The sequence below is a fragment of the Camellia sinensis genome, chromosome 9, assembly GCF_055761805.1.
Source record: "Camellia sinensis isolate YWXY chromosome 9, ASM5576180v1, whole genome shotgun sequence".
NCBI classification, from domain to species: domain Eukaryota; kingdom Viridiplantae; phylum Streptophyta; class Magnoliopsida; order Ericales; family Theaceae; genus Camellia; species Camellia sinensis.
In genome coordinates, this window is record NC_138969.1 from 32,604,353 (window position 1) to 32,632,030 (window position 27,678).

Genomic DNA, 27,678 nt, shown 5'->3' on the forward strand with positions numbered 1-27,678 from the left:
TTTTATATACTACTAAAAATTCCATTAATCATAGTCCAAATACATAAATCAGTTTCTCAGAAGACATTTTTTTTTACTAAACACAAATGGCAGTGAATCTCACATGTAATCATGAACTGAACAAACATTGTATAGAACTGAACAGTATGATTACATTGAGCGTCTATAACCAATCTATATTTCAAGCAATAGAATGCTATACCAATTTTTATTTGCAAAGAGTTGACAAATCTTGGAGGGGAAAAAAAAAATCTAACTTAAAATTACAAAAACAATTTTTTTTTTTTTCCTGAAGCTAAAAGATTAAAACTTACTGCACACTTGCGAGGTAAAAGGAAACATAAATCCCATCTCTTTATGTGATGCTAGTAGAACGAGATGAATGGCTTCTTTTACTCAGTCTACGAGAATCTTTCTTCCACATGGCCTCCAGATTCTGAAAGCATTTCAAGGTTCTGACCTGTTCATGCACCATGCACTCGAATGAGATTCAAAAATAAAAACAGGATCAAGAAAAAATAGAAGAAATATCATGACACAGGCCTATTTATGATCTTCATCATCTATCAATTCTTTAAAAACTGTTCTGCTAAAATAAGTGATCCATCAACTGTTGAGGTTGAACAATAGTGTTCACTTGTAAATGAGCTGCTTTTATACCATAAATGAGGTGGTGCCAAGCTTACAACAGGTGAGGTAATGTATTTTAAGAAGGTGAGGCTTGGTTTTTGAACATGCTTTACTGTGTTGATTTGTGTGTGCATTTATGGTTGTGCTCCTCTGCTTCTGCAGCTGGGACGGGGGTTTCTGAGGGTGGGAGGTCTGGTCCTGGTGTGTTCTATTGAATAAGTTCTTGGGTGGTTTAGCTGGGTGGGGTTTGGAGGTTTTTGCTGGTTTTTTGCTATTTTTTTCTCCTCTGGTTGGTTTCTCATCAACCTGGGGTTGAGCAAGCACATGGTTGGGCTAGGTGTATATTGCCAACCTAGTTGCGATCATTCACTTTAGCTATGATGCTAGTGTTAGTTTTAGAAGAGAAAAAGGTTAGAGTATGAGTGGTTAATCATACCCTTTTATATTAAATCATAAACATAAGTTAAGGCCTAAATAAAGGCCCATTACAGACTGAATGAGAATAAAATGGGAAATATCCTAACACATTCTAACACTCCCCCTCAAGTTGGTGCAAAGATATCTCTCATGCCCAGCTTGTCGAGAATGTCACGGAACGGTTTAATCCCTAATCCTTTGGTAAGAACATCAGCCAATTGATCCCCAGACCGCACGAAAGGCATACATATAGTGCCACTAGTAAGCTTTTCCTTGATAAAATGCCGATCAATCTCCACATGCTTGGTCCGATCATGCTGAACCGGATTATGGGCTATATTAATGGCGGCCTTATTGTCACAGTATAGTCTCATAGAATCTGTGTGATTAATCCCCAAATCCCGCAATAATAATCGAATCCATAAAAGCTCACACACACCTTAAGCCATAGCTCTGAATTCGGCCTCTGCACTAGACCGCGCAACAACATTTTGTTTCTTGCTTCTCCAAGTAACTAGATTTCCGCCAGCGAAGGTACAATAGCCAGAGGTGGATCTTCTATCAGTTACTGAACCAGCCCAATCAGCATCTGTATATGCCTCCACATTGAGATGACTATGCTTTAAGAAATAAAGACCCTTACCCAGAGAAGATTTCAAGTATCTCAGAATCCGCATAACCGCCTCTAAGTGAGTTGCACGTAGAGCATGCATAAACTGACTAACCACACTAACTGCAATAGCAATATCAGGCCGCGAATGGGATAAGTAAATAAGCTTACCCACTAGTCTCTGGTATCTCCCCCTGTCTACAGGCTCGCCTCCTTCATCCTCACTAAGCTTTAGTCCGAGTTCTAGTGGTGTATCACATGCTTTACTTCCAAGCATTCCAGTTTCTATTAGCAAATCAAGCACATACTTTCGTTGACATATGAAGATACCATCTTTGGACCGAGCAACCTCAATGCCTAGAAAGTACTTCAGTTTGCCTAAGTCTTTGATTTCAAACTCATTAGCCAAATACTCCTTTAATCGAGGAACCTCCTCAACATCATCCCCTGTGAGTACAATATCATCCACATAGACAATGAGGGCTGTCGTTTTACCATGTGAGGAGTGTTTCACAAACAAAGTATGATCTGCATGACTTTGTTTGAAACCATATCTCAGCATGGCCTGAGTAAACCTCTCAAACCAAGCCCTAGGAGACTGCTTAAGGCCATAAAGTGACTTGCGTAACCGGCACACCTTTCCTGTGGTTTTAACATCCTCAAAGCCAGGGGGAATGTCCATGTACACTTCTTCTGCCAGATCTCCATGGAGGAAAGCATTTTTTACATCAAATTGATAGAGAGGCCAATCAAGATTAGAGGCAAGGGAGAAAAGGACTCTGACAGAATTCATTTTAGCAACCGGTGCAAATGTCTCCTGGTAGTCTACTCCATATGTCTGAGTAAAACCCTTGGCCACCAATCTAGCTTTGTAACTGCTAATTTCCAATTCGGATCATCCAATGCTTCCTGTATATTCCTTGGAACAAACAAGTGTGAAATCCTAGATGTGAAAGCTCTATGGTTTTTAGACAGTCTTTGATAGGAGAGGTAATTTGCAATAGGATGTTTAATGCAATTTCGGACACCTTTCCTAATTGCTATAGGTACATCAAAGTCGGAAATAGAAGGAATAGGATTACCTAAAATTTCGATGCCAGAACTCGGGTGGACATTCGGGTCATTAGGATGGACATTCGGGTCATTATTCCTCAGATGAAATCGCTTCCTAGTATAAACCTGAAGCTCAGGATTTAGATCATTTTGTAGTACTTCTCCCCCTAAACAAGAATCTTCTTGACTAGGCACCATAGAACTTGGTTCTCCTAAGTGATCATTATCAGACAGATGTGGTTTTTGTGTAGGATAAATGACATTGGGGAGCGGGATAGAAATATCCCAAAAACGGTCTTCTACTCCACTTGTCTCCCCCTGAAGAGAAGTGTTGGGGAAATAGGATTTTGTTTCCACAAATGACACATCCATACTCACATAAAATTTCTTGTTTTGAGGATCGAAGCACTTATACCCCTTTTTGTTTGAGGAATAACCCAAAAAAACACATTTTATAGCACGGGGGTCAAGTTTTGAACGAAATTGACTGGGAACATGAACATAGGCAGTACATCCAAAAACTTTGGCGGGTAAATCAGAAAACAACCTCGTGTCAGGAAAAAAAGTTTTGAGACAATCAAAAGGTGTTTTGTATGTTAACACCTTTGTAGGCATCCTGTTTATCAAATAAGAGGCTGTTAAAATTGCTTCACCCCATAAATATTTAGGAACATGCATGTAAAACATTATAGCACGTGCTACTTCAAGTAGATGTTTATTTTTTCGTTCTGCAATGCCATTTTGTTGAGGGGTATCCCGACATGTAGATTGATGAAAAATTCCCTTTTTTTTCCAAAAACTCACCCAACTGCTCATTGAAATATTCTGTTCCATTATCAGAATGTAAAATACCAATTTTGGTTTGAAATTGGTTTTCAATCATATTGTAAAAATTTGTGAATAAATTTTTCACGTCAGATTTTTTATTCATCAAATAAATCCAACATAAGCGGGTATGGTCATCAATAAATGTAACAAACCATCTTTTACCAGAAAGAGTAGTGATTTTAGAAGGGCCCCAAACATCACTATGAATCAAATAAAAAGGTTTTGAAGCCTGGTAAGGTTTTGGCAAATAAGTAGAGCGATGAAATTTTGCAAAAATGCAACTTTCACAATGAAAAGAAGAACAATCAATCCCTTTAAACAATTCTGGAAATAAATGTTTCAGATAAAGAAAACTAGGATGTCCTAGCCTATAGTGCCATAGCATTATTTTTTCTCGAACAGAGATTGAACTGGTACTATTAAAGCTCTGAGCTTTTTTATTACTAACAGGTACTTCATCAAAGTAGTAAAGACCTTCAAGCATCCTAGCACGCCCAATCATCATCCCCGAGTTCTGGTCCTGAAATTCACAATGGGATTCAAAAAATGTAACACGACAATTAGAATCCTTAGATAGTTTACTGACAGACAAAAGGTTACAGGCTAAGTTGGGGACGTGAAGAACAGCATTGAGATTAATTTTCTCAGTTAGTTTAATAAATCCTTTTCCTGCAATAGGTGAAAAACTACCATCGGCTATTCTGATTTTGTCATGACCAGAACAAGGGAAATAGGTACTAAATAAATGGGAAAAACTAGTCATGTGATCGGAGGCACCGGAATCTATGATCCACGGAGAGAAGTTTAGGCAAGAGAAGGCTTTAGGATTTCTACCTGTTTGTGCCAACAAAACACTAGGAGTACCGGTTGAGGAGTTGGATTTTATCAGCTTTAAGAGTTGATCAATTTGCTCTTTGTTGAAGGGACCTGAATCGGCTTCATTAGCGGTAGGAAAGCCACGATTCTTCTCTCCTTGTTTGCTACTTTTCCAGTTGACAGGTTTGCCATGAATCTTCCAACACGTTTCGCGTGTATGGCGAGGCTTGTTGCAAAAATCACACCAGACCCGTGGCTTATCATCAAACCTGCGCTGGTAATTTGCAGCCTTGTTGGCCGCAGCATCGCTAATTAAAGCAGAAATTTCAATTGATTCACCATTACCTTTTTTCTTAAGCATGACGCTCCTTCGGCTCTCTTCCCTTCTGACTTCGGCAAATACTTCGCCAATGGATGGGAGAGGAGGTCTGCCAATAATTCTTCCTCGCACTTCATCGAATTCAATGTTGAGACCGGCAAGAAACTTGTAAATACGGCTGTCTTCCACAGTTTTCTTGTGGTGGTTGCAGTCGTCAACCGATTTCCATTCGTATGTGTTGAAGATGTCAAGATCCTGCCACAACCTTTTCAACGAATTGAAATATTTGGTGACGGAATCATCTCCTTGACGAATCTCTCCCAACTTCAAAGTTAATTCGAAAACTTGAGATTGATTTCCTAGGTCAGAATACATCTGACTAACATTATCCCACAATTCTTGTGCAGTAGTATAGCACATGTAATTAGAGCTTATATCCTCCTCCATGGAATTGACCAACCATGTCATAACCATGGAGTTGTCAGCGTCCCAATTGTCGAACAGCGGATCATTAACAGCAGGAGCCTTCTTGTCACCAGTGATGTAACCGATCTTTCCTTGCCCACGGATATACATCCGGACAGATTGTGACCAGCGGAGAAAATTATCACCATTTAGGCGGATGGTGGTGATTTGGACAGAGTGAGAGTTGAAGTATACACAGATGCAGATTGGGCAGGAAGTGTTACAGACAGGAGATCAACATCCGGATACTGCTCCTTTGTAGGTGGGAACCTAGTTACATGGCGGAGTAAAAAACAGAATGTGGTAGCTAGAAGTAGTGCAGAAGCAGAGTTCAGAGCTGTTGCCCATGGAATCTGTGAAGTAATGTGGATTAAAAGAATTCTTGAAGAATTAAAGTTTTCTCACCCGACACCTATGAAGGTCTATTGTGACAACAAAGCAGCTATATCTATAGCTCATAATCCAGTTCTACATGATCGCACAAAACATATAGAAGTAGATAAACATTTCATCAAGGAGAAAATCAATGCTGGCATAATCTGTATGACCTACCTTCCAACAGGTGAACAATTAGCTGATGTGCTAACGAAGGGACTACACAAGAAGCAATTTGATAAGCTGACTAGCAAGCTGGCTATGGAAGATATCTTCAAACCAGCTTGAGGGGGAGTGCTGGAAATTGTGTTCATGCATATAATATGATAGTGGTGTTGGTGGTAGATAGTGGCATGTATAGAATATGATAGTGGTGTTGGTGGTAGATAGTGGTATGTATAGAATATGATAGTGGTGTTAGTTGTAGATAGTGGCATGTATAGAATATGATAGTGGTGTTGGTGGTAGATAGTGGCATGTATATAATATGATAGTGGTAGATAGTGGTAATATATAATATGTAAGTGGCATGTAATGGGTTATGATGATGTTTGTAATATCTCCTATATAAGGAGTGTCATTTGGTCTTGTAAGATAAGAAGTTTTGAATATAACAGAAATATATTCCTTCTTCCTCATATTTTCGGAGTTCTGCTTCTTTATATTTTCTAAGTGTAACGTTCAATTGAACCATCGGCTTTGTGCTTTACAGTATACACCCACTTACATCCAACAGGTCGTTTGCCCTTAGGTAACGCAGCCAATTCCCAAGTGCCATTTTTAGCAAGCGCTCTCATCTCCTCCATCATGGCATGCTTCCACTCAGGAGTAGAAAGAGCATCCTGAAAATTGGAAGGAAGACTCACAGAAGAAACTTTAGACAAAAAAACTTTATAGGAAGAAGACAGATTAGTGTAGGAGACAAAATGAGAAATAGGATGTTGAGTACACGACCTAACCCCCTTCCTTTTAGCAATGGGAACATCTAGATCAGAAATAATTGAGTTACCTGGACCAGAAGAAGAGGATTTTGGACACTCATCAGAAGAAAAAGATAGCAATGGAGAATCTGAATTAGTCTCTTGTACCCAAGTAACTTTCTGTCTACCCTTGTCCCTGACATACACTTTGCCGTCTTTCACTGCAGATGGAAAGTCAGTATTCTCAATAGTTGGATCATCAGTAATAATAGTCTCAGGAGTCGCAATAACTGATGGTGATGGTAGTGATACAGGAGTCTCAGGAGTCGCAATAACTGATGGTGATGGTAGTGATACAGGAGTCTCTTCACACCAAGGCTCCCCCTGAAGAGATGACGGGGACACCGGGGATGAGAGAAAATACGACTGGGATTCAAAGAAAGACACATCCATAGAGACAAACCATTTGTGAGAGGGGGGATGATAACACTTGTAGCCCTTTTGAGTGGCGGAGTAACCCAAGAAGACACACCGAAGAGACCGAGGATCCAACTTACTACGGGTAGGAGAATGATTATGAACAAAGCACACACACACAAAGGTTTTGGGAGGAATGGAGAAGGCAACAGAAGCTTGGAAGCCGAACAAAACCTGAAGAGGAGTTTGTTTAAGAAGAATTTGGGTAGGAAGCCGATTGATGAGGAACGCAGCAGTGAGAACCGCTTCCCCCCAATAGGATCGAGGAACGCGCATTTCAAAGGATAAACAACGCGCAATATCAAGAAGATGCCGGTTTTTACGCTCGGCAACACCATTCTGTTGAGGGGTATTGGTACAAGAAGTTTGATGAATAATACCATGAGTGGCAAAACAGCTGGCAAGTCCAGAATCAATGTATTCCCCCCCATTAGCAGAACGCAGAATTTTGACAACTGCCCCAAATTGAGTGCAAAGCATTTTATGAAAAGTTTGAAACACAGAAAACACCTCACATTTGTCCTTCATAAGATACACCCAGGTAGTCCTAGAACAATCATCAATAAAGGTGACAAACCATCGTTGACCCTTTAAAGACACAAAACGAGAGGAACCCCATACATCAGAATGAATCAAAGAAAAAAGAACTAAACTTTTATTAATAGAAGGAGCAAAAGAAGCTCTGTGTTGTTTGCCAAGTTGACACGACTCACAATGAAACTCAGAAACATTATGTTTCAAAAAAACAGAGGGAAAAAAATGCTTAAGTAACAAAAAAGATGGATGCCCAAGACGGCGGTGCCACAGCCAGATGTCTTCCTTGGTAGATGGAGACTGAATGGATGAGTGAGCCAGCTTGGCTGCTTGATCCAAGATATAGAGACCATTCTCGTGTCCACCACTGCCAATCATCTTCCTCGTGATAAGGTCCTGAAACAGACAATGGTCAGGGAAAAACGTCACACTACAATTTAAGTCCCGTGTAATACGACTCAAAGACAAAAGATTAACACTAAAATTGGGAACATGTAGGACAGAAGATAAAGGGAGAGAAGCAGTGGCATGAATTAAACCTTTCCCAGACACAGAAGAAATGGTACCATCAGCAATGCGAACTTGATCCTGCCTTGAAGAAGGGGTATACGCGGAGAACAAATCAGAAGAACCAGACATGTGGTCGGAAGCACCAGAATCGATAATCCAAGGTAATGTTTGATGAGAGAGAAAAGCACTTGTAGAAGAAGCTAAGTTACCTGACTGGGCAATATTACCTGAAGATGAACTAGAGGCCCGACGGTCTAGCAAGTGGCGAAGAGCAACCTCCAACTCAGAAGTAGAAAACCCTGAGATATCAGCAGATGAATCAACTGGAGCTGTGGACTGTGGCTCAACTATATCAGAATGATGGGCTCGGGCAGTGGGCCCACGGCCTCGAGACTGTCCGGAGCGACCCCATCGAGAACTAGAACGGTCTCCACGACCGCCAGATGGTTGCCCATGCAACTTCCAACAAGTCTCACGAGTGTGGTAAGGGCGACGACAAAAATCACAGAAGAGAGTATCCTTCTCAGAAGGAGGGCGAGAACCACAATCCCCATCTCAAGAGAGGGGAGAAACTAAGGCAGATCGATCAGAAGAGGCAGCCGGAAGCATAGCAGAACGACGACTCTCCTCATTCTGCACATAAGCAAACGCTTCTTGGAGAGAAGGAAGAGCATCCATACCAAGCACACGACTCCGAACAGGATCAAACTCCACATTCAAACCTTCCAAAAACTTGAAGACCCGCACTTGTTCAACAAATTTCCGATAACCAGCAGAATCTGTGGGGCAGACAGGCTTGTAGTCTTGAAGATGATCAAGTCGCTTCCACCCATTGCTAAGGAAAGTAAAATACTGGAGAATAGTCATCTCACCCTGAACAGACCGGTCAATAGAGCGTCGTAACTCGAAAGTCTGTCAGAAATTACCTTTGCGAGAATACGTAGTGGCCACAGCCTCCCAAATATCCTGTGCTGTGTCCATAGACAAGTATCCCTCACCGATCTCCGGAACCATAGAGTGTATCAACCAACCCATGATAAGAGAATTGGTAATCTCCCACTGATCATAACCTGTATCGGTGATACTGGGAGCCTGAACACGCCCATCAACATATCCCATCTTCCCTTTGCTCTTCAAAAATATAGTCAAACTCTGCGACCACGCTAGATAGTTCTGACCATTAAAGAGAGAGGTGGTGATTTTCTGGCCAGGGTGGAGGGAATCGGTCATCAAAGTGGTCAAAACAGGACTCGCGCCTTGTGTAACAGGCTGCGAAGTAGCAGACTCACTAGTCAATTCGGCCATAATGACGTCGCAACGGAACCCTCACAAACACATCCAGAGTGAATCACAAACCCGAAAGATGGGAAGACAATAATGAATTTAAAAAATAAAAATTTAAGAGAACATTTTTTTTTTTTTTTTGAATTTTCTGTTTTTTTTTTATTTATTTATTTTTATAGAAGACAGATTAAGGAGAGGCAGATATTACGAAGATAGAGAGAAAGATGAAGACGAAGGTGTTACGTGCAGAGACAGAGAGATGTCGTCGAGGACAGACCACAGGGCTCCAAGCTAGCCGAGAGAGAGATGAGCCTGTGCCTTCGACTGGAGTCGCGACTCCGACTGGGGCTGTCGGAACCCTAGGTGCCTTCGATTGGGGCTGTCGGAGCCCTAGGTTGTGCCTTCGACTGGAGTCGTGATTCCGACTGGGGCTGTCGGAACCCTAGTTGCCGTCGACTGGGGCTGTCGGAACCCTAGGTGGCTTCGCCGGAGGCTTGCAGGCTGGGGTGGTGATGCTGTGGCTGTCGGAACCCTAGTTGCCGTCGACTGGTTTTGTTTGTTTTGTTTTTTTTTTTTTTTTTTTTTTTTTTTTTTTTCTCTCCTTCTAGTTCTGCTCTAATACCATGTTAGTTTTAGAAGAGAAAAAGGTTAGAGTATGAGTGGTTAATCATACCCTTTTATATTAAATCACAAACATAAGTTAAGGCCTAAATAAAGGCCCATTACAGACTGAATGAGAATAAAATGGGAAATATCCTAACACATTCTAACAGCTAGGGCTCTCCCCTGCTTTATTGATGCTTGCATTGTACATTGTATTTTACTTTTCATCAATAAAGTTCTTCTTTTGCCCATCAAAAAAAGTGTTCACTCGTAGATATTTTGACATGCATATATCAAGAAGTTAAAGGAGATCTCATTTATATATACCAAGAAAGAAACAAAGATTTGAGAGAGGAGAAACAAACCTTCCAATGCCTCTTGTGACCAATACTGCTATAGATTTTCTCCAACCTAGCAATTATTTGCCTGAATGTTGGTCTCTTGGCTGGTTCCTCACTCCAGCACTCCTCAATCAACCTGCAAGAAAAAGATAGGATCAAGACTTCCTTAAATATATATATATATTGCAATGTCATGTTGACCGACATTGGATGACCCTTTTAACATTTCTTCCAAAAACAAGAACAATCAGACACCCAACCCAATAGAGTAAAAAAAAATTAAAAAAAATATGAACCCTAGTTTCAGTGTCTGGACCAGTTAGGCATTGTCTACAGTACAAAAATAATGTTCTTCATCAATGTCAAGAAATCTCTCTATAATTAACATTTTCAGGTTTGAAGCTAATACACAATGCATAATGAAAACAATGTGACGAAAAATCTGAGAAGTACTAAAGAAATTTGGAGGATAAGTAGGCTTGTAAATGACATGGTAACTTTTGTTTTGTGGTTGCATAACAACTTCAGCTTTGTAGTGTGGTTAAAAATCCAGTGTATCAGACCCTCCTTGGGGTTCATAAAGATTTTTTTAGGGGGAATCTCAACTCTCTCAAGCCATATTCTCCAACTGGATATTAAACAGAAAGAAAAAAGAAAAGATGCGGGAATCTTCATCCTTGCTACTCTGCTTGTTCACTTGCAATGTGCTTCTTCCTCCTAATTTTTCGGTTTGTCTTGTGTGTGTGTGAGCATGTGTGAGAGATACAGAGAGTGTCGCCTCCATCACAGACCTATCACTATATCAACTGCACTGAGACCTCACATGCTGTTTCCACAAAAGCTGTATTCATGGGGCCCTCACTTTTTATTTTTATGTTTTTTCTTTCCTTTCCTTGGAAATTATGGGTAGTTGGACCACAATGGAGGTAACTCCTTATGGAGAGGTGGATTGGAAACGAATTAGAAAAGGTGTTTATGAAAAACATTCATTTTGTGGTGAGAAAAGAGAAGATGGTCTGATTTTAATTTTAATCCTTGCCATTACCCTTAAATTTCAGATTTGGTGTGTCCGACCTCTAGATACGCACCCACACCAGACATCCGTACCCGAGTCTATGTAACATAGAAAAAGAGTATTTGCAGTAATAAAGAAAGAGAACAAGCAACTTAATTACTCTTTTTTCTTTTTTTCTTTTGTATCTTCTTCCGCTATCACCCATCTTCTCTTTTCTAGTTTCTCAGATTTTCTAATAAATTTCAGATTTTTCTTTGTTCTCATATATTTTCTTCTGACAAAAAGAAACAAATATAACTGACCAGTGTTGGATATTCCTATCAGAAATCAAAACAACCTATTTTGTGCATTTTAGAGAAACGGTATCACATAAAAAAAATGACTAGGGACAAGATTGATGGAGCAGGAATTATTATTATGAACTAGTCATCTATCAACCAAGAAAACATAAACATTGCATTCAATGAAGTAAGATAGCATACTATTGCTATGGTCATGAAAAATAAAAATGCCGCAAAACCTTTTTAAGAATCAATGTTAATCCAACTCAATTGACTCGCAAATAGAAACTGATAATCAATGGAAGAGTGTGAATGCTATTCAATCACAATTTTTTATGAACTTCACAGTATATCTCATTATCTTCATTTACAGTACTTAAGGTCAGAGATTTCATATTATGTCTTTCTTTCTTTTTTTTCCTTTTCTTTTTTTGGCTAGATCATATTAGATAACAAGATAGTAGATACTCTTTTTGAAGACAATAATGAAAAGATTACAAATAGTACCAAGAAGTGTACCAAAAGCTGCACATTTGAGATAAAGCTAAGAGAATAAAGAAAGTTTATATTAAACAAATCGCAAGATTAAAACAAAATTTTAAGAAAGATATAGATATAGACATACTCTTTAAGTCCATGGGAATAACGCTTAATTGGAGCTCTAAACGGAGGGCGCTTTTTTGTACAATATGCTTTAGGAACTTCATTTTCTTGCTTTGCAGAAAATGGGGGGCAGCCTTCAATCATCTAAGGTATCACATAACAAATATCAACTTATAAGTTATAAGCCTGTTAAGACCATTTGAATGTCAAAAATGCATAAGCTAGAATTCTAAAAGATTCAATATCATCGTTGAATACTTTAAATTTCATTTTCCTTCTCTAATTTATATATATAATGAAACTTCAAATAGTTTTGACAACCAGAGGTCCAAAGTACATGAAATACAATCAAAAAATAATAAGTGGCAAGCATTCAACAAGTTACAAACAAAACAAGGAGTACAACAAACTGTTAGATAACAGAGAACCAGGGATAATTACCAAATTCCCTAAAACCAGAATTCTAACTATTTTTGCTACAGGTTAAGGTATTTTCTTTTTCTTTTTCTTTTTCTTTTTTCTTTTTTTTTTTGGATAAACAAAGGAATTTTCTTTTTCCTTAGAGCCTTTTCTAAATAAATTGGTCATGTTAAACTCATTTAATAACCAGCAAAATAGGCATCAATTTTTTTGTTACATTAAACAACAGAATCATGTGCAATAATCAGTAATTTTAACTTCTTCTGTTCCCCAGACGAATTTTTGCTAACATAATACCAACTTGAACATAAATCTATTTTTTCTAGTTCTGCATATATATTTGAATTATTTTGTACTTGTAAGTTGTAATCAGTGTTGTAATCAGCAGACACCTGGTGCCCATTAATCTTGTCAGTTTAAGAACTTCAATTGTATGCAACTAATATCTCATCACATCTAGAGCATGATGGCTGACAAGTTGACATTTGAGGCTTGTGAAGGTCAATGTTTCTGGTAATTAGTAGAAAGCACAACATATAATTACATATCTAAATATTACTCTTCCATGATCAGTACATACTGAACCCAAAAAAAAATGTGAACAGTAGGCAGAAATACGAACAGAGTGAAAAGCAAGCTCTCTCTAGATGTATTTAATGCAGAAATAAAGGATGAAAAACCTTTACCTCTTGTAAAATCAGAGCAAATGAAAATACATCCACTTTGGTGTCATACTCATCATTTCTGAAAACCTCTGGAGCCACATATCGGCCTGTTCATAAAGTATTATTCGTGTCAGCTAAACAGGTATAATTCCATAAATAGCGAAGTCAATTTACAGAAAATGAGGGTTACTTCATATGGTAGAATACTAGAATAAGGAAAACCATGGTTCAATTACTTCTAGTTTTTCTTCCATTAATACACAACAATCTACACTCGTTACGTTTTGGCATAGATGCCTTCTTCTCAATTTGTTTATCATGGAATGCCAGTTTCTAATATGCAGCCCCTTGGCAATCTAATAAAAATTCAAGAGGTAACGATAACTAGTGTGTGAGAGTAATAAATAATCAAATGAATGCATGGAAGAAATACAACGAAGAGGGACCAGGAACAAAAATTTCACTGCCTCTTGTGTACAAAAAGCAATCTACATTTATACAGCAGAAATATGTAAATGTCACCATATCAACAATAATATCCACACAATTTATTAGAAACCATGATATGATCCTTAATTAATTGCAATTGAAGAAACTAGAGTACAATTTGAGCAGTGAGTAATATGAAAGCTATGCAGAAGATCAGCACACTCACAAGAAGTGTCATGATAGGCCAAAGGCCTATCTTCTTTGACTCTGCTGGTTACTTTTAACAGCTTGCTAACTCCAAAGTCCGCAACTTTCAGATGCCCAGAATCATCTCGCAATATATTTCTGTTATCTTACTCAAACGACATAAGAAAGTTTGCCCATATTTAGACGCTAAACAACAAAATTGTAAAATAAGTTTTTCTTTTCTTTTCGCTTCATTTGAAGGTATAGAACCTAAACAACAGGACCCTTTTCTTCTACATTTGACTCCTCTTTCTGATCTTCATGACAGTATATACATTTGTTCATGTATATACAGGCAGAGATTGGTAACAAAAAACAAAACAAAAAAAGAGGGGGTTGGAATAGAAGGGAAAAAAAAATAGTAGCTTATCCAGATAACTTACGAAGGTTCAAGATCACGGTGAATTATTGCTCCAGGTCTATTCTCATGCAAGTAATTCATCCCCCTGCAAAAATCACCAAAAAATTATGTAAGTACAAGTATTGAAGCCAACTGCAGGTAACACCAAATAAATATAATCTTCAGCATTCAATGAGCTGAAGAAAAAAAAAAAAAAGAGGGAGCCATAAATTGATTGAACCTTTGGCACATGTCCTAGTCCGCTATAATGTTGAAAAGTAATTTTGCATTCTCAAACAAATAATCTAGAACCTCAAAAGAGGTTTTTGGCATCTTAACACCTCAAGGAAAGACAGCAAGGCCTAAATAAACAAAATCAATTGTTTAGAACTTCAGATAGATTACTAAAAAGTGTTGTTGTCAAAGTTTGATACACATCAACCTGTCCAGGTCATTTGTATTAAAGTGAATTCTATCGAGGAACTAGATGACAACTACAAATGTAGGGTGTGAGATTCACAGTTGTTCAAGCTTCACAAAAGATTCCCAATTCCAGCAATGTCTCTTGCAGAAATGCATCAAAATCTCAGCCCCTTTAATCATTTTCAACTCTTGTTACTTGCAACCCTATTAATAAAACAGAGCTGTTTACATTACATGTCCCAACTCCAAAAATCATTTCTACCAACCACTACATATACATTGGTGTTACTATTTAGTTGTTGTCACTAATGGATTGTTATGTTTTGCACCAATGGTATCAACCATATCCATAATCCCTGTCAAAGTTAACCTTTAACTCAGCATTGTTTTCCATCAAAAAAAATTACATAAAATTCTAAAGCTACTGTTGCAACCTATTAGTACTATTAGTCAAGTTCAACAAGCTCAAACCACTTATTTTGAATATGTAATTATATCTGCCAATGGCAATAAAATTTAGTTAAAAGATGGAAATAAACATCGAAGACAAAAGTCAAATCATTTGACAAAATCTTCTAAACAAGGCATGTTGAGCAATGGTAATCCAGTACAAAACAGAAAATGAACCTTGCAATATCAAGAGCAAATATCACTGCTGTTGTAGGTTTTAGGGCTCCTTTTCTCTTTAAGAAATCACAAAGATCACCCTGCAATTTACATAGCATTAGGATAAGAGAACAAGTCTATGAAAACATAACAAGATATCCCTTCAAGATGAGTGAAAGGATCATGTCAGTTGCATATTGTATGAAAAACTCAAAACGAGAAGCACTCGCTAGATGGAATCTTCACATCCATATACAGCATTAAATGACATGTTAAAAGATATAAAAAGCATTGCTCAGTGTAAATAGAAGTCCAATTCTGAGATGGAAGACATATATCAAAAGAATTCACCTATTGTTGACATGAACCACCATAAAAATTGAAGTTCAAAGATTGAATATATATTTGAAATACAAGTATTAAGAAAAGGTCAAATTCAGCAAAGGGTAAGAAAGAATTGGAAATAGCAAAAACAACACCAACTGCAATTACAAGGATAAATAGCTAGGACGAGAAGAACTCCTACTGCTCCATAAACAATAAAGAATATTAAATCTGCAATCTAATAAGCTGGAAATCAGCAAAAAGTTTAAGACTATCAAGTGCCACTTAATAAGAAGTGAGTACTCAAAAATTTGAGAAAGACCTTGGGTAAATATTCTGTCACAATCATCATTGGAGTACTTTGTGTTACAGCACCCAGAAATTGGACTACATTTGGATGTCTTATCTTCTGAAGCAATTCAAGCTCATCTCTGAAAGCCCTCCTGCACAAAATCAGCAAAAAGCAGAATGAAAACCAAAAGTTCAGAACATAATGTAAAACAAAATGAAAATGCCATCATATGGACAACTCACACTTTATCCTCATCAGCAGTCACTTCCTCCCCAAGTTTTTTCACAGCAACTTTTATTCCTTGCCATGATGCTACACAGAAGGTTCCCTGGGATATGTTTCAGTTAGTTTATAAAAGATGAATTACTACTTTCAAGACAAAAAAGAAGCAGAAGTATGATTGGCAACATAAAGTAATCAGATCAACAACCTGAGTTTGCCAATTAAAACTACACCTATGACTCAGTCAGTACAGATGTTTAGTCTCTTTGTTACGAAACATTAATTTTAGGCAGTGTTTCACCAAAATATAAGAGGTTAGACACTTTAAATTCTTGAAACTGAAATAGGTTAATAAAATCGCTAATGTTTTTCTTGTTGAGGTTTTTTTTATATTAAAAACACAATCCAATGATAAAAAACAAAAAGAAAAGATTAGGCTGTCACCCATTTATAGTAAACTTTTACATACATTATGTTTTTAAGAAAGGAGAATTTTTTTTTAAAATGCCTGAAAAAGCCCAAATCAAGTCCTGGTAGCACATTTGCCCGTCTGCCCCCTGTTGAGCAGGCTTCGGCTTACATTTTTGTCCCAAGCCTAGACCCAAGCCCAAGCTCACCAAAAAAAAGCTCATTCAACTAAGCCTGCGGGCAGGATTGAGAATGCTTTCACAGGCCAGGCCAACCCGATGCCAACACTTACACAACAATATTAATAAGTTGCCTAAGTTGGAATATTCCATATGCAAGAAATTGTCATAAGCTACATTCCAATTTGGTTACGCTTATTAACTTGAATGGGATAAACAAATAAGGACATCAATTTCCCTAAACACATTGCCAACCATAAATACGAGAGAGAAATAGAAAAATACAATGGTCTAGCATGTCATGAGAAACATTATAACAGCAGAGATTTCGTGACTTGTCCAAACTAAAGTACATCAACAGCGGCATATCCTCTCCGACACTCAAAATATATTGTCATCACATAAGCATTTTCCATTATTTATGTGTTCAAGTTAATCTAGGCTCATCAACTTCAGAGTTAACAGCACTAACACCATAATGTCAGAGAATATTTCCAGAATTTTGTATTTCCATATTTCCATAATATTGTATTTCTATATTTACCTATTTCCTTAGATTTCTTGGTTGCCTCTCGTTTCTAATAAGCCTATAAATAGGTTTCTATTGTAATTATCGATCTCAAATCTCAATATAGTATTTCTTCCTTACCCATATTTCTAAAACCAAAAAATTGCACAATAACATCGAACAAGACACAGAAATTATGACAGTAACAAACATACTATCCAATCAAGCCATGGTGATGACTAATAATAATTAAGGCACCACAAATGCAATTTCAAAAGCAACCAGGAATTATGCTAAATGATTCCTAAACTGAGAATAAGGGAAAATCAAGGCATAAATGCATTAACAACCCAAATTGAAAAGAAATACTAGTTACCTTAGTAATATCAACACTATTTGTAAAATCGAGCTCCCTTGGATTAATTTCATACTCTGGGACTTGCCGGGCATTTTTGACGTGCATGGGCGCCATCTAAGTTGTAAGATAATATTAAGAAAGAGAACACCCAACAAACAATGTGACAAACATCAAACTAAGGTCCATATAATCAATGACACATAACTAGCAGAGGGGATTTCATAGCAACTACCAAACCAAACTATAGAACATACCAGAGGCTTTGCACCATGTTTCTCCAAAAGTTTGATCACATCATGATTTTTATAATGTATTGCATCTGCAAGAGGCTGTTCACAACATTAGATTGTAATTAATATATATACAGTGCACACCTATACTAATGGATTCGGGTAAGGGTGTGTATGGCTTGGTTTGGAAACATGCTATTTAATAACTTTTGATTTTTTACGAAAAGATATGCATAAAAGTAGAGAGAGTGATGTATAACTTATAGTGACTTTTTCACTTTTTAGCTAAAACTTCAAGTTGCCAAACAAACTTAAAATTTGAAGTATGCATACTCGGCAAAAGAAGTCATATTTTTATATTTATAATTTATTATGTGAGATAAAATGGTGTTATTTGTGACATGCATTGTTAAAAAAATATTTTATAGCAATTATACAACAATTTATACATACATAGTGTTAAATACAAATATAGTAATCCTACATCCACCGAATTTTGGCCCGCCCAAATTTGTGCATGTCGGTCGTCTAGTCGGTCATCCGAATGGATGCCAGATGACAAGGTTGACATCCGCGGTTGACAAGAATGACGCCGGTCATTCAGATGGTCATCTGGCTTACGTAATTCGGGCAATCCGGGTGACTCCAAATTTAGTGGACCAATCAATTTTCATACAAATATATAACAAATATCCGATGAAAAGTATCATACACAAATCCCACAACCTTATTATCCAACCATATCCAAGTGTCGGGCATCCAACAAGGTATTTAATTTATTTTGAATATTGCACGTTACATAGGTGCACACCCATTTAAAAGCTGATCTATATATACGGTAAATTACATTTTTTACTCTCAAACTGTCACTTGAATTACACTTTAGTCCCTCATTTTCTAATTGCAACAAATAAATCTTTAGATTTCAACCCTTATTTTAATATAATCCTCCAGTCATTGTATAAAATTTAAGTGAAGGTTTGACGATTAAATTTTATTTTTTTTTTCCCTATACTAAAAATGTGCTCACGTGACCCTCAATTGAAAATTTTCTATCCATTGAAATATGAATTAAATGTCTGCGTATTTAACTGTTACAATTAAAAAAATAAGGATCAACATGATTAAATAATAAATTCAAAGCCAAAAAGTTTTGAAGGTGAAAAGTGTAATTTATGGAGAGAGAGAGAGAGAGAGAGAGAGAGAGTTTAGAAGTGTGTGCTATACCGTGCTTCCCCAGCGATCTTTGGGGTCAACCTTGGCACCATTCTTGAGCAAGAAGTCAACAACATCACTAAACCCTTGGCACGAAGCGATGTGCAGAGCTGTCCGATCATCGATATCTCTGAAATTGACATCAGTGCCAGAATCCAATAGCTCTTTGATCCCTTCCAAATCACCCTCATTCGCCAAATACATCAATCCCACCCTCGGATCAATCTCCCTCTCCTCCACCAACTCTTCGCCGCCGTTCTCATCCTCATCGCCCCCGCGGATTGGCGCCATCGACGATTGCTTCCCCAGCGCGAATCTCACCGGCGTCGTCTTCAAATCCATCTCCCAAAATCAAAAAACAACAAAAACTGTGTTGAATTGGTTTGCACTAGTTAAACCCTAGGGGTTTGTGAGGGGTTTTGAAACCTAGATTGGATCTGAATTTGGTAGCTCTAGAGAGAGAGAGAGAGAGATTTGTATGGGGAATCTAGGGAGAGAAATCAGATAAAGTAGACGTATTGAGAGAGTTGAAGTTTGAAGCTTCAATGGGAATTGGAAGGAAGACGTTGACGAGTTTGATGAGGTTCACGCGGCTACCGTATGCTCAACCTTACCTGATCAATTTTTTTCACACGTTCTTTTTTGTTTTGGGTTTAAATTTGTTCACAAAAGTACTACAATATTGGGTCTTCCCTCCCAACCACCGGGTGTGTGTTGGTTAAATTAAAGTTCCAATATAAAAATTAATAAATAAATAAATAACTAAACAATAAAAATAAAAAATTATACGTCAGTGGAATGCAAAAACAAAAAATTTACAAAAATGTTAAAAAATTTATGATTTTAATTATTAGTAATATTAGGAATACAGACCTCTTGTGAAGACCCAATTCATCTTTTATAAGATGGTTATGTCTTATTTTATGTTTAATTTCTATACAAATAAACATTTTCACTTTTTTATAAAAAAAATAATTGTGCATCCCACTGACATGTAGTTTTTCCATAAACAAAATAAAATAGATTATATACATTTTATATATTTTTAAATATTTTATTATCTATGTCTCAAATTATTTGTCCAGCACACAAAAATAAAAACTTAAAAATAATATATTTTTAGAAAAAAAAAATTTAAAAATAGCCATGTAAATTTTGTGATTTTTTTTTTTTATAAATTTGACATAATGATATATTATTTTTAAGTTTTTATTTTTCGTGACAAATAAACAATTTGAAACAAACACAGTAATGTACTTTTCAGGATCTAAACACAAACTAACACACAAAAAATTGCACTTATAAGATTAAGGCCAAGTTTGAGAAGTTTGAGAAAAGTCAAAAAGTCAAAAAATTATTCAAAAAGTTAAAAAGTTAATATTATTCACCAAAAGTCAATAATTACGGCTGCACAATTATCAATTCTAATTTTTCTCTACAAACCAATTTTTATAATTTTTTATTACACATTTTTTCATAAAAAGTCAAAAAGTTAACACAAACATCCATATTTTTTTCTTCAAATTTTTAATCTAAAAATACAAAAAATGCACTTATTTAGAATCCTCCAAACAACTCCTAAGTAACATTCAAAAGATAATATTATACGAGTTGAATTTTTATACAAAAAATTATAAAATAGTGCAGCCACTTCATGTGTCCTTTCATTTGGAAGCAAAATAACAATTATTTTGACTTCAAAGTATAAAAATAACAATGTCATATTGTTGTGTATCAATTTTATGTATAATAATTTTGTTTGTAAATCATTTTTTATATTCAAATGACAGTATTATTTTCTTAATTATTAATTTTATACTTATAATTATATGTAATGAATTTTATTTTATTTTTTTTACAATATTCAATATGATATAAATAACATAATATACATTATACGTAATTAATTGACATAAAAACAAAATTCCTCAGCTATAATTTTATTATTCGTAAGAAAATTACGAAAACCGCCAAAAATGAGGCATAGGGAAAAAAAATCAAATAACTTGAATAAAATATTTCTAAAATGCCAAAAGACAGTACTCATATTTCCCATGTGCGTTTGGGTCAAAGAATCACTAGTGTCTGTGATTGGATCAAAAGTCACAAGATTCCTAATTGAATAATATGGTTCCACAATATAGGGATTTTTGGGAAGGGAAAAAAAAAAAAAAAATTAATTTTTAATTTTTTTATTTATTTTGAGTTAAATCGCTTCTCATATTTTTTATTCATAAAAAAATAAAGTAAATTAAAAAAATCAAAAACTTAACTTTTTATCAACTTTCTAAAATAACACATAATAAGATAAGAGAATAATAAAAGTAATGGCAGCCGGCCTTGTTATGTCTATTCATTTTTTAATTAGCACTTTGGGTTGTTTAAGGAACAACATGAGCATATTCCTAAGGCACATTAAAAATTGTCCACTTATCTTAGGTTGAATTTTTAATTTATCATAAAATCAGTTGAATTTTTAATTTATCATAAAATCAGTTATATAAATATTATTGTGGAATGTTGTTATTCAAATTTAGTGTAAGAAAGTATTTGATTTGAAGGAGAGTTGCAAAAAAATAAAAAGAACTTAAATAATAACAAACAAAAAAAAAACAAAAAACAAAAGAATGAAGAATCAAAGATAATTTCTATGTACCTAAGAAGTTAAAAATAATTTAAAAAATATATAAAAGAAAATTACATTTTTGCTCCTTATACTCTTCTCTTTTCCCTTCCTCTTCTTTCTCTTCCCTTCCTCTCTTTTCTCTTCCTCATGTCTTCCCAATCGCTACCAATCCTAACCTCACCTTCACTACCTCTCCCTTGTAGTTTCCAACCCTCCTTATACAGCCCCAACCCCTTTTCCAACTATTGTTGCTGCTGCCACTATTTTAACCCTCCCTAACCCTTTCCTCACCTTACTTCTCTCATTTGTTGCCACCATAATGGACATCATGATATATATATATATATATATATATATAGAGAGAGAGAGAGAGAGAATAGCAAAAGCATAAGGTTGAAGATATATAGTTCCCAAGATGGGCTAAGGGTGTCGCGGTGAGGTAATGAGGGGCTAAGATGTCACTAGACTGTTATGAAAAGGGTTGAGATGGGGAAAATTGTAACGGGAGAGAAGGTTGGAGTTAGGAAGGGTAAGAGAGTAGTAGCTGATGGTTAAGGAGAGTAGGAAAGAGATGGTCGCCAATTATAGATTGTGGGGAAAAGAAACGAAGGAGAGGAAAGAAAGAAGAGTGTAAGGGGAAAAATGTAATTTATGATATTTTTCTAGTGATTTTTCAAGTTCCCGTGTATATTGTAATTATAATTTATTTCCTACCAATTTTTGTAATTATTCTACAATTCTCCCGAGACATATATTTTGCACTTCATTTAAAGCAATCCTACAAAATGAAAATGTAATGTAAAAACAAATATTTGATCTCTTGGGCATATTTTTTGTATTCCCTCTGTCTCAAAATATTAGTTCCTTATTTTATTTTTCATTGTCCCAAAATATTAGTCCCTTTTCAAAAATCAAGTACAAAAATAATATAAATTTTCGATTTTGCCTTTCTTTTAAATTCATTAATAACATAAAAAGTACAATTATGACATTAATATTTTCCAAAAAATGCACTATCAAAGGGTAATTTTGAAAAATTAATTTTTTTAAAGTGTAATAATTTTACTACTAAAAAAAGTTAGATTCTCCAAAAGAGACCATTATTTTAGGACGGAAGGAATACGTTTTTTCAACACACTCACAAATAATTGAAACGATTATTGAAATGTAATATAAGAAAGTATTCAATTTGTTAATGCCATTCATCCCAGTGAATGGATTGGGCAGGTCCAAGCTCCTCAAGCCTGTGTCCAAATGATCAAGCCCACCGAATAACCTGCAGGCAAGTTCAACGGGGAACGGGGTAGTCCCCCAGTGAACTCTCCGATGAGCAAGTTAGGAAAAGAAGTAATGTGTAGAGGGAGAGGTTAGGGATAGAAAAGCTTAACCTTTTTCTTGTCTACAACGTTCGCTTATATCCTTTGGTAATCATTTCGCTGTCCCTTCCGACCTGCTCTCCTTGCCGAAAGCCTATGCTGTAGCTTACCTTGCTCAGGGTAAGGGGGTCCTATTTCGGCGGAGAGGTGTTGTCGTAATAAATGTTATGATGGGCTGCATTAATGGTGATGTGCAGTGGCAATAACTTTGCAGATCTTTGTCTGTTGATGTGGTTCGTCATTCTCTTGCCGTGTGTCTGAATGTCATTGGCTCTTTATGCCGTGTTGGACTCCGGCTGTCCTGGACCTCGTCAGCTGGGTTATGCACTGGGCTTCAAGTGATAGGCCATAGGTGATTCATGGCCTTTATGGGCTTATACATGTCAGTAGTCCCCCATTTCTGAGTGCAGCTTCAAACCAACGAAAGGAATATTAGTGACATAGATGAGTGTGTTAGGGATTGGCAGAAGGGGTGATCGAGGGGGGGCCGACCGCGGTGGTTGGCCGAGTGGGAGGGCCAACCACAAGGAGAGCCGACCGCAGTGTTGGCCGAGTGGAAGGGCTGACCACGAGGAGGGGCGACCGCGGTGTTGGCCGACTGGGAGGGCCGACCGCGACGTTTGGCCGAGTGGAAGGGCTGACCACGAGGAGGGCCGACCGCGGCGTTTGGCCGAGCGGGAGGGCTGACTACGAGGAGGGCCGACCGCGGTGTTGGCCGAGTTGGAGGGCCGACCACGAGGAGGGCTGACCGCAGTGTTGGCCGAGTGGGAGGGCTGACCATGAGGAGGGCCGACCGCGGTGTTGGCCAAGTAGGAGGGCTGACCACGAGGGGGGCCGACTGCAGGGTTTGGCCGAGTGGGAGGGCTGACCACGAGGAGGGCCGACCGCGGTGTTGGCCGACTGGGAGGGCCGACCGCGATAAGGGCCGACCGCGGTGTTGGCCGAGTGGGAAGGCTGACTACGAGGAGGGCCGACCGCGGGGTTTGACTGAGTGGGAGGGCTGACCACGAGGAGGGCCGACCGCGGTGTTGGCCGACTGGGAGGGCCGACTGCGAGGAGGGCCGATCGTGGCGTTTGGCCGAGCAAGAGGGCTGACCGCGGGGAGGGCCGACCATGAAGGGAGAGGTGGAGGGGCGTAGGGCTCGAGACGCGGCGGGTCACGTGGTGAGTTGAAGTGGAAAAGACAGGGTAAGGGGAGGGACAGTGGATCGTGGACGTACACGTGGCAACATCCCGTAGGGGGGAGGTGAGACAGTGGATCAGAAATGAAACGGTAAGTCATTATGGGTGTTGAGGAGACAGTTTTGGCAGATGATTTTGAAAAGTTTTCAAACTGGCAGAAATTAATTGGGATCCTTAGAATACAGGCAAACCGTGGGCTTTTGGCATTATTCGATTCACCTACCTATTTACGAAAAATCAAAATATTCCAAGTGTGGATTCCTTTGTTGCTCACAATACACCTCTGCAACACTTTTTCGATTTCCTTGTTCCAACCGCCGAAGCGATTCGCAAACAAACCACAGAAATGGCCCAAGAAGGGAATGCGATTGTCAGGGTGGACCCACTTGGAGAGGATGATGCTGTGGAGCTAGCGGCACAGTATATGACAGAGAGGATGGGGGAGTCGGTGGTACGATCCCACGGTTCCACCATGATAGCAGCTCCAAAGCCAATCAGCCAGGCGGAACCAGATCATTGGCACACGAAGGCTGACAAATCCATGATTACTGAGGCGGAGTTGGAGGTTATCCGCGAAAAATACCAGATCCCTGGGGAAGTGGAGTTATTGTTGCCGACATCAACGGAAAGGCCGTCTGACGCCAGGCTAGAAGAGTTTTCCTTTTATGAGGAAGCTCTGAAGGGTGGACTGAGGTTGCCACTACCGCAAGTGGTGGTGGATGTGCTTAACCGTCTGGAGGTAGCACCGGGGCAACTAATGCCCAATGCATGGAAGATCCTGCTGGCCTGTGCAAGTGCGTGGCCGAAGGCAAATGGAGGGGAGGCCATGACGGTAGACGAATTCTTTGCGTGTTATAAGGCTTCGGGACAGCAGGAGACGTGGGTCACTCTGCAAGCAGCAGTGGGGAAGGGGTTGGTGGTGGGTCTGCCGTCGTCGATCAAGGGGTGGTGACCGTGATGGTTCTACGTGTCTGCCAATGGGGGGCTTGGAGCGCGCACCGTTTGGAAAGTACCCATCAGGTCTGTGGAGCTGAAATTGGGGGCAGCTGCGGAGGGGAGGGTGAAGGAGTGGAGGGAGAGAGAAAAGGCCAAATGGGACGAGCTCGTTCAGCCGTCGGCATTGTTTGAGGCGGGGTTGGGGCCAAAACCAAGTAGTGGGGACCTCGACCGAGCGGAGTTAGAGGCGAGGAGAAGGGTTCAGGAAGTAGAGGATCAGGCCATTCTTGCTAAAGCCCAACAATTCAAAGAGTCCCAGGCCGACTGACCACCAAAACCGGTTGCGAGGGAAAGGATTCGACCTCACCCCAAACCCTTAGAAGAGAAAAACTTGGGCGATTTTGTGCCGCGGCCGCCCCCAACAGACTTTTTGAAGGAGAGGTCCTTGAAGGAGATGGAGGCGTTGGGCGTGGGGAAGAAGAAGAAGAGAGTGAGTCGAAATGAGGAAGTGCCTGCCCAGAAGAGGAGGAGGGAGACGAGTGTGAAGGAAACCAGTGCGGCCGAGGGGGCTGAAGGGGGAGAAGTGGAAGGGGTCCCAGGAAAGGTAGGTGGCCCAAAAGTGGTGGATGTTGCCTCAGAGGGCATGGAGGTGGTGCCAGTGGTTGCGGAAATCGCCGCCGGTGTCGCAAAGGCCACCCCCGAAAGGCAAGTGGAGGACAAGGCTGTTAGTCTTGGGCCAAGGAGGGGGGAACAGCCCCAGGGGGGGCTTGCACCTCAAGAAGGAGGAATCGGTGCGACCACGACGATCCACCATGCTCATGCGGTGGCGGGGCGGCTGGAGGGAGAAGAAGGCCCAGCCAAGGCGGGGGCAGACCGTCTTGTAGGGATTATAGAAGAGGCAACCCTGCACTCGGCCTCCAGATTCAACGAGGCTGAACTGCTAAGGAGGTTATACTCTGCTCAAATGGAGGTAACCACCTTAGCAGGGGCCCTGCTGAGGAAGGCAGGGGCTGCCAAACTCAAGGCAGATGAGGCCAAGGCTCAGCTGGCAAAGTTAAAGAAGAAGAGTGCAAGTTGGGAGAGTGCCCACACTGAGCTGCCAGCGGTTAAGGCGGAGCTGGAGGACACACGCCGCCAGGTTGTGTCGCTCGAGTTCCAACTTGCTGGCGAGCAGAAGAAGTTGGACGAGGCCTAAAGAGCCTGCGCCGTCGCGGTCGAGCGACATGAAGAGACTGTGAGTAGTAATGAAGAGCTGATGAGGCAAAAAGATGAGGCTGATAGCAAAGTGGGCGATCTCCAGAGGGAACTGGAGGGCGAGCGCGCCAAGGCGGTGGAGGAGAAAGGGAGGCTTCAGAGGGAGTTAGAAGTAGAGAGAGTACACGCGACGGCGGAGAATGAGAGCCTAAAGAAGGAACTGGAGGCGGAGAAGGCAAAGGCGGCGTCGGAAAGGGCGACCCTGCAGAAAGAGCTGGACGAAGAGAGGGCAAAGGCAGCCTCTGAAAGGGCGGCTTATCCCGATCTGTGCGTCGCAGCAGTGGAGCAATTCAAAGGGTCTGCCGAATTTCAGACGGCGGTTGATGCCGCGGTCGCGAGTAGCCTGGCTGGGCAAGAATCTGGGGAGGTTGGCCCATCGAGGACGACCGCTGGAGGCAGAACTGAAGCAGAAGTTATTGAGAGCTTCCAGCAGTCAGACTTTTATAAGCACGAAATGGCTGAGTACTGGGACAGTGGCTGGAAGATGTTCAAACGTAGAGCTGAAGAGTTGTTCCCAGACTTAGACCTTAGTAGTGTAACGATTGGCGAAGACGATGTGGCCCAGACCCCCCTGGATGAGGGCATTGAAAAAGAAGACCTCCTCTCCAGTGAGGAGGAGTAACCGGGGAGGATGGAGAAAAAGATACTTTGTTGTTTTGTCTTTTTTTTTTTTTGTTTCTTTTTTGTTGTTTGAATTGCTGTAATAAACTTTTGTACATGAATTGCTGTAATGAACTTTTGTACAAAGTTGTGAATGAATAAAATTTCAATTGTGTTTGTTGTTTGATTATTTCTGCTTGTGGATCTTAGATAAATGAGGCGTGGGCGAAGTGTGTGTAGAACTCCTTGTTAATAAGAGTGAAATTGAAGCTTGTAATAAGGACTCAATGCAGAGTGAAGTTAAGAATTCCACAATGCAGAGTGAAATTTAAAATGTAATAAAATGATAGGTCTGATAAAGTTAAATGTAATAAAATGATAGTGAAATTTAAGAACTCCCCAACGTAGAGTGAAATTTAAAATGTAATAAAATGATAGGCCTGAGAAAGTTAAATGTAATAAAATGATAAGAACGTCTTTGGAATTTGACTAAGCAAAGAGTGGTGTGAAGACTTGGACCTGGAATTGTGACTAAGTGTGTTAGTTAATTCCACAAGTATGAAGTTTCGCATGGGTGGTTTTGACCGAGCCCTACATGTTAGGTCTGTACAAGTGCTTCACGCTCAGTCTGGATGGAGCTTTTAGTGCTCGGTTCGGTAGAGGGTGTTAACGGTCGGACTGTCCGAGGCGGCTCATGCTCAGTCTGGCTGAGGCTTTAAGTGCTCAGTCTGGCTGAGGCTTTAAGTGCTCTGTCTAGC

At 39.2% G+C, this 27,678-nt stretch overlaps 2 protein-coding genes across 2 annotated transcripts; both read right to left on the reverse strand.

The window, feature by feature from the left end:
• LOC114265526 (serine/threonine-protein kinase 12) lies at positions 1 to 19,639 on the reverse strand. Its single transcript, XM_028206346.2, has 12 exons — positions 18,959 to 19,639; positions 17,756 to 17,830; positions 17,520 to 17,615; positions 16,069 to 16,154; positions 15,857 to 15,977; positions 15,232 to 15,311; positions 14,225 to 14,287; positions 13,822 to 13,940; positions 13,188 to 13,273; positions 12,104 to 12,225; positions 10,207 to 10,318; positions 1 to 460 (listed from the first exon to the last, which is right to left on the reverse strand). Exons 1-12 carry the CDS (start codon positions 19,286 to 19,288, stop codon positions 356 to 358), a joined length of 1,395 nt encoding a protein of 464 aa, XP_028062147.2. The 5' UTR covers positions 19,289 to 19,639; the 3' UTR covers positions 1 to 355.
• LOC145798536 (uncharacterized) lies at positions 8,671 to 9,259 on the reverse strand. The gene is made up of 2 exons (XM_082886494.1): positions 8,881 to 9,259; positions 8,671 to 8,789 (listed from the first exon to the last, which is right to left on the reverse strand). The coding sequence occupies exons 1-2, from the start codon at positions 9,257 to 9,259 to the stop codon at positions 8,671 to 8,673; spliced, it is 498 nt and encodes a 165-aa protein (XP_082742620.1).
• Positions 19,640 to 27,678: the final 8,039 nt, after the last annotated feature.

What these genes read in the sequence shown, in the direction of transcription:
- LOC145798536 (XM_082886494.1), bottom strand. Translation starts at nt 9,259, where the DNA reads ATGGCCGAATTGACTAGTGAGTCTGCTACTTCGCAGCCTGTTACACAA. An exon ending in CACTACGTATTCTCGCAAAG is followed by an intron (nt 8,790 to 8,880) that starts GTAATTTCTGAC and finishes TACTTTCCTTAG; the next exon opens with CAATGGGTGGAAGCGACTTG.
- LOC114265526 (XM_028206346.2), bottom strand. Translation starts at nt 19,288, where the DNA reads ATGGATTTGAAGACGACGCCGGTGAGATTCGCGCTGGGGAAGCAATCG. An exon ending in ACTGCTGATGAGGATAAAGT is followed by an intron (nt 15,978 to 16,068) that starts GTGAGTTGTCCA and finishes GATTTTGTGCAG; the next exon opens with GAGGGCTTTCAGAGATGAGC. An exon ending in TATTCCCATGGACTTAAAGA is followed by an intron (nt 10,319 to 12,103) that starts GTATGTCTATAT and finishes TTTTTCTTGCAG; the next exon opens with GTTGATTGAGGAGTGCTGGA.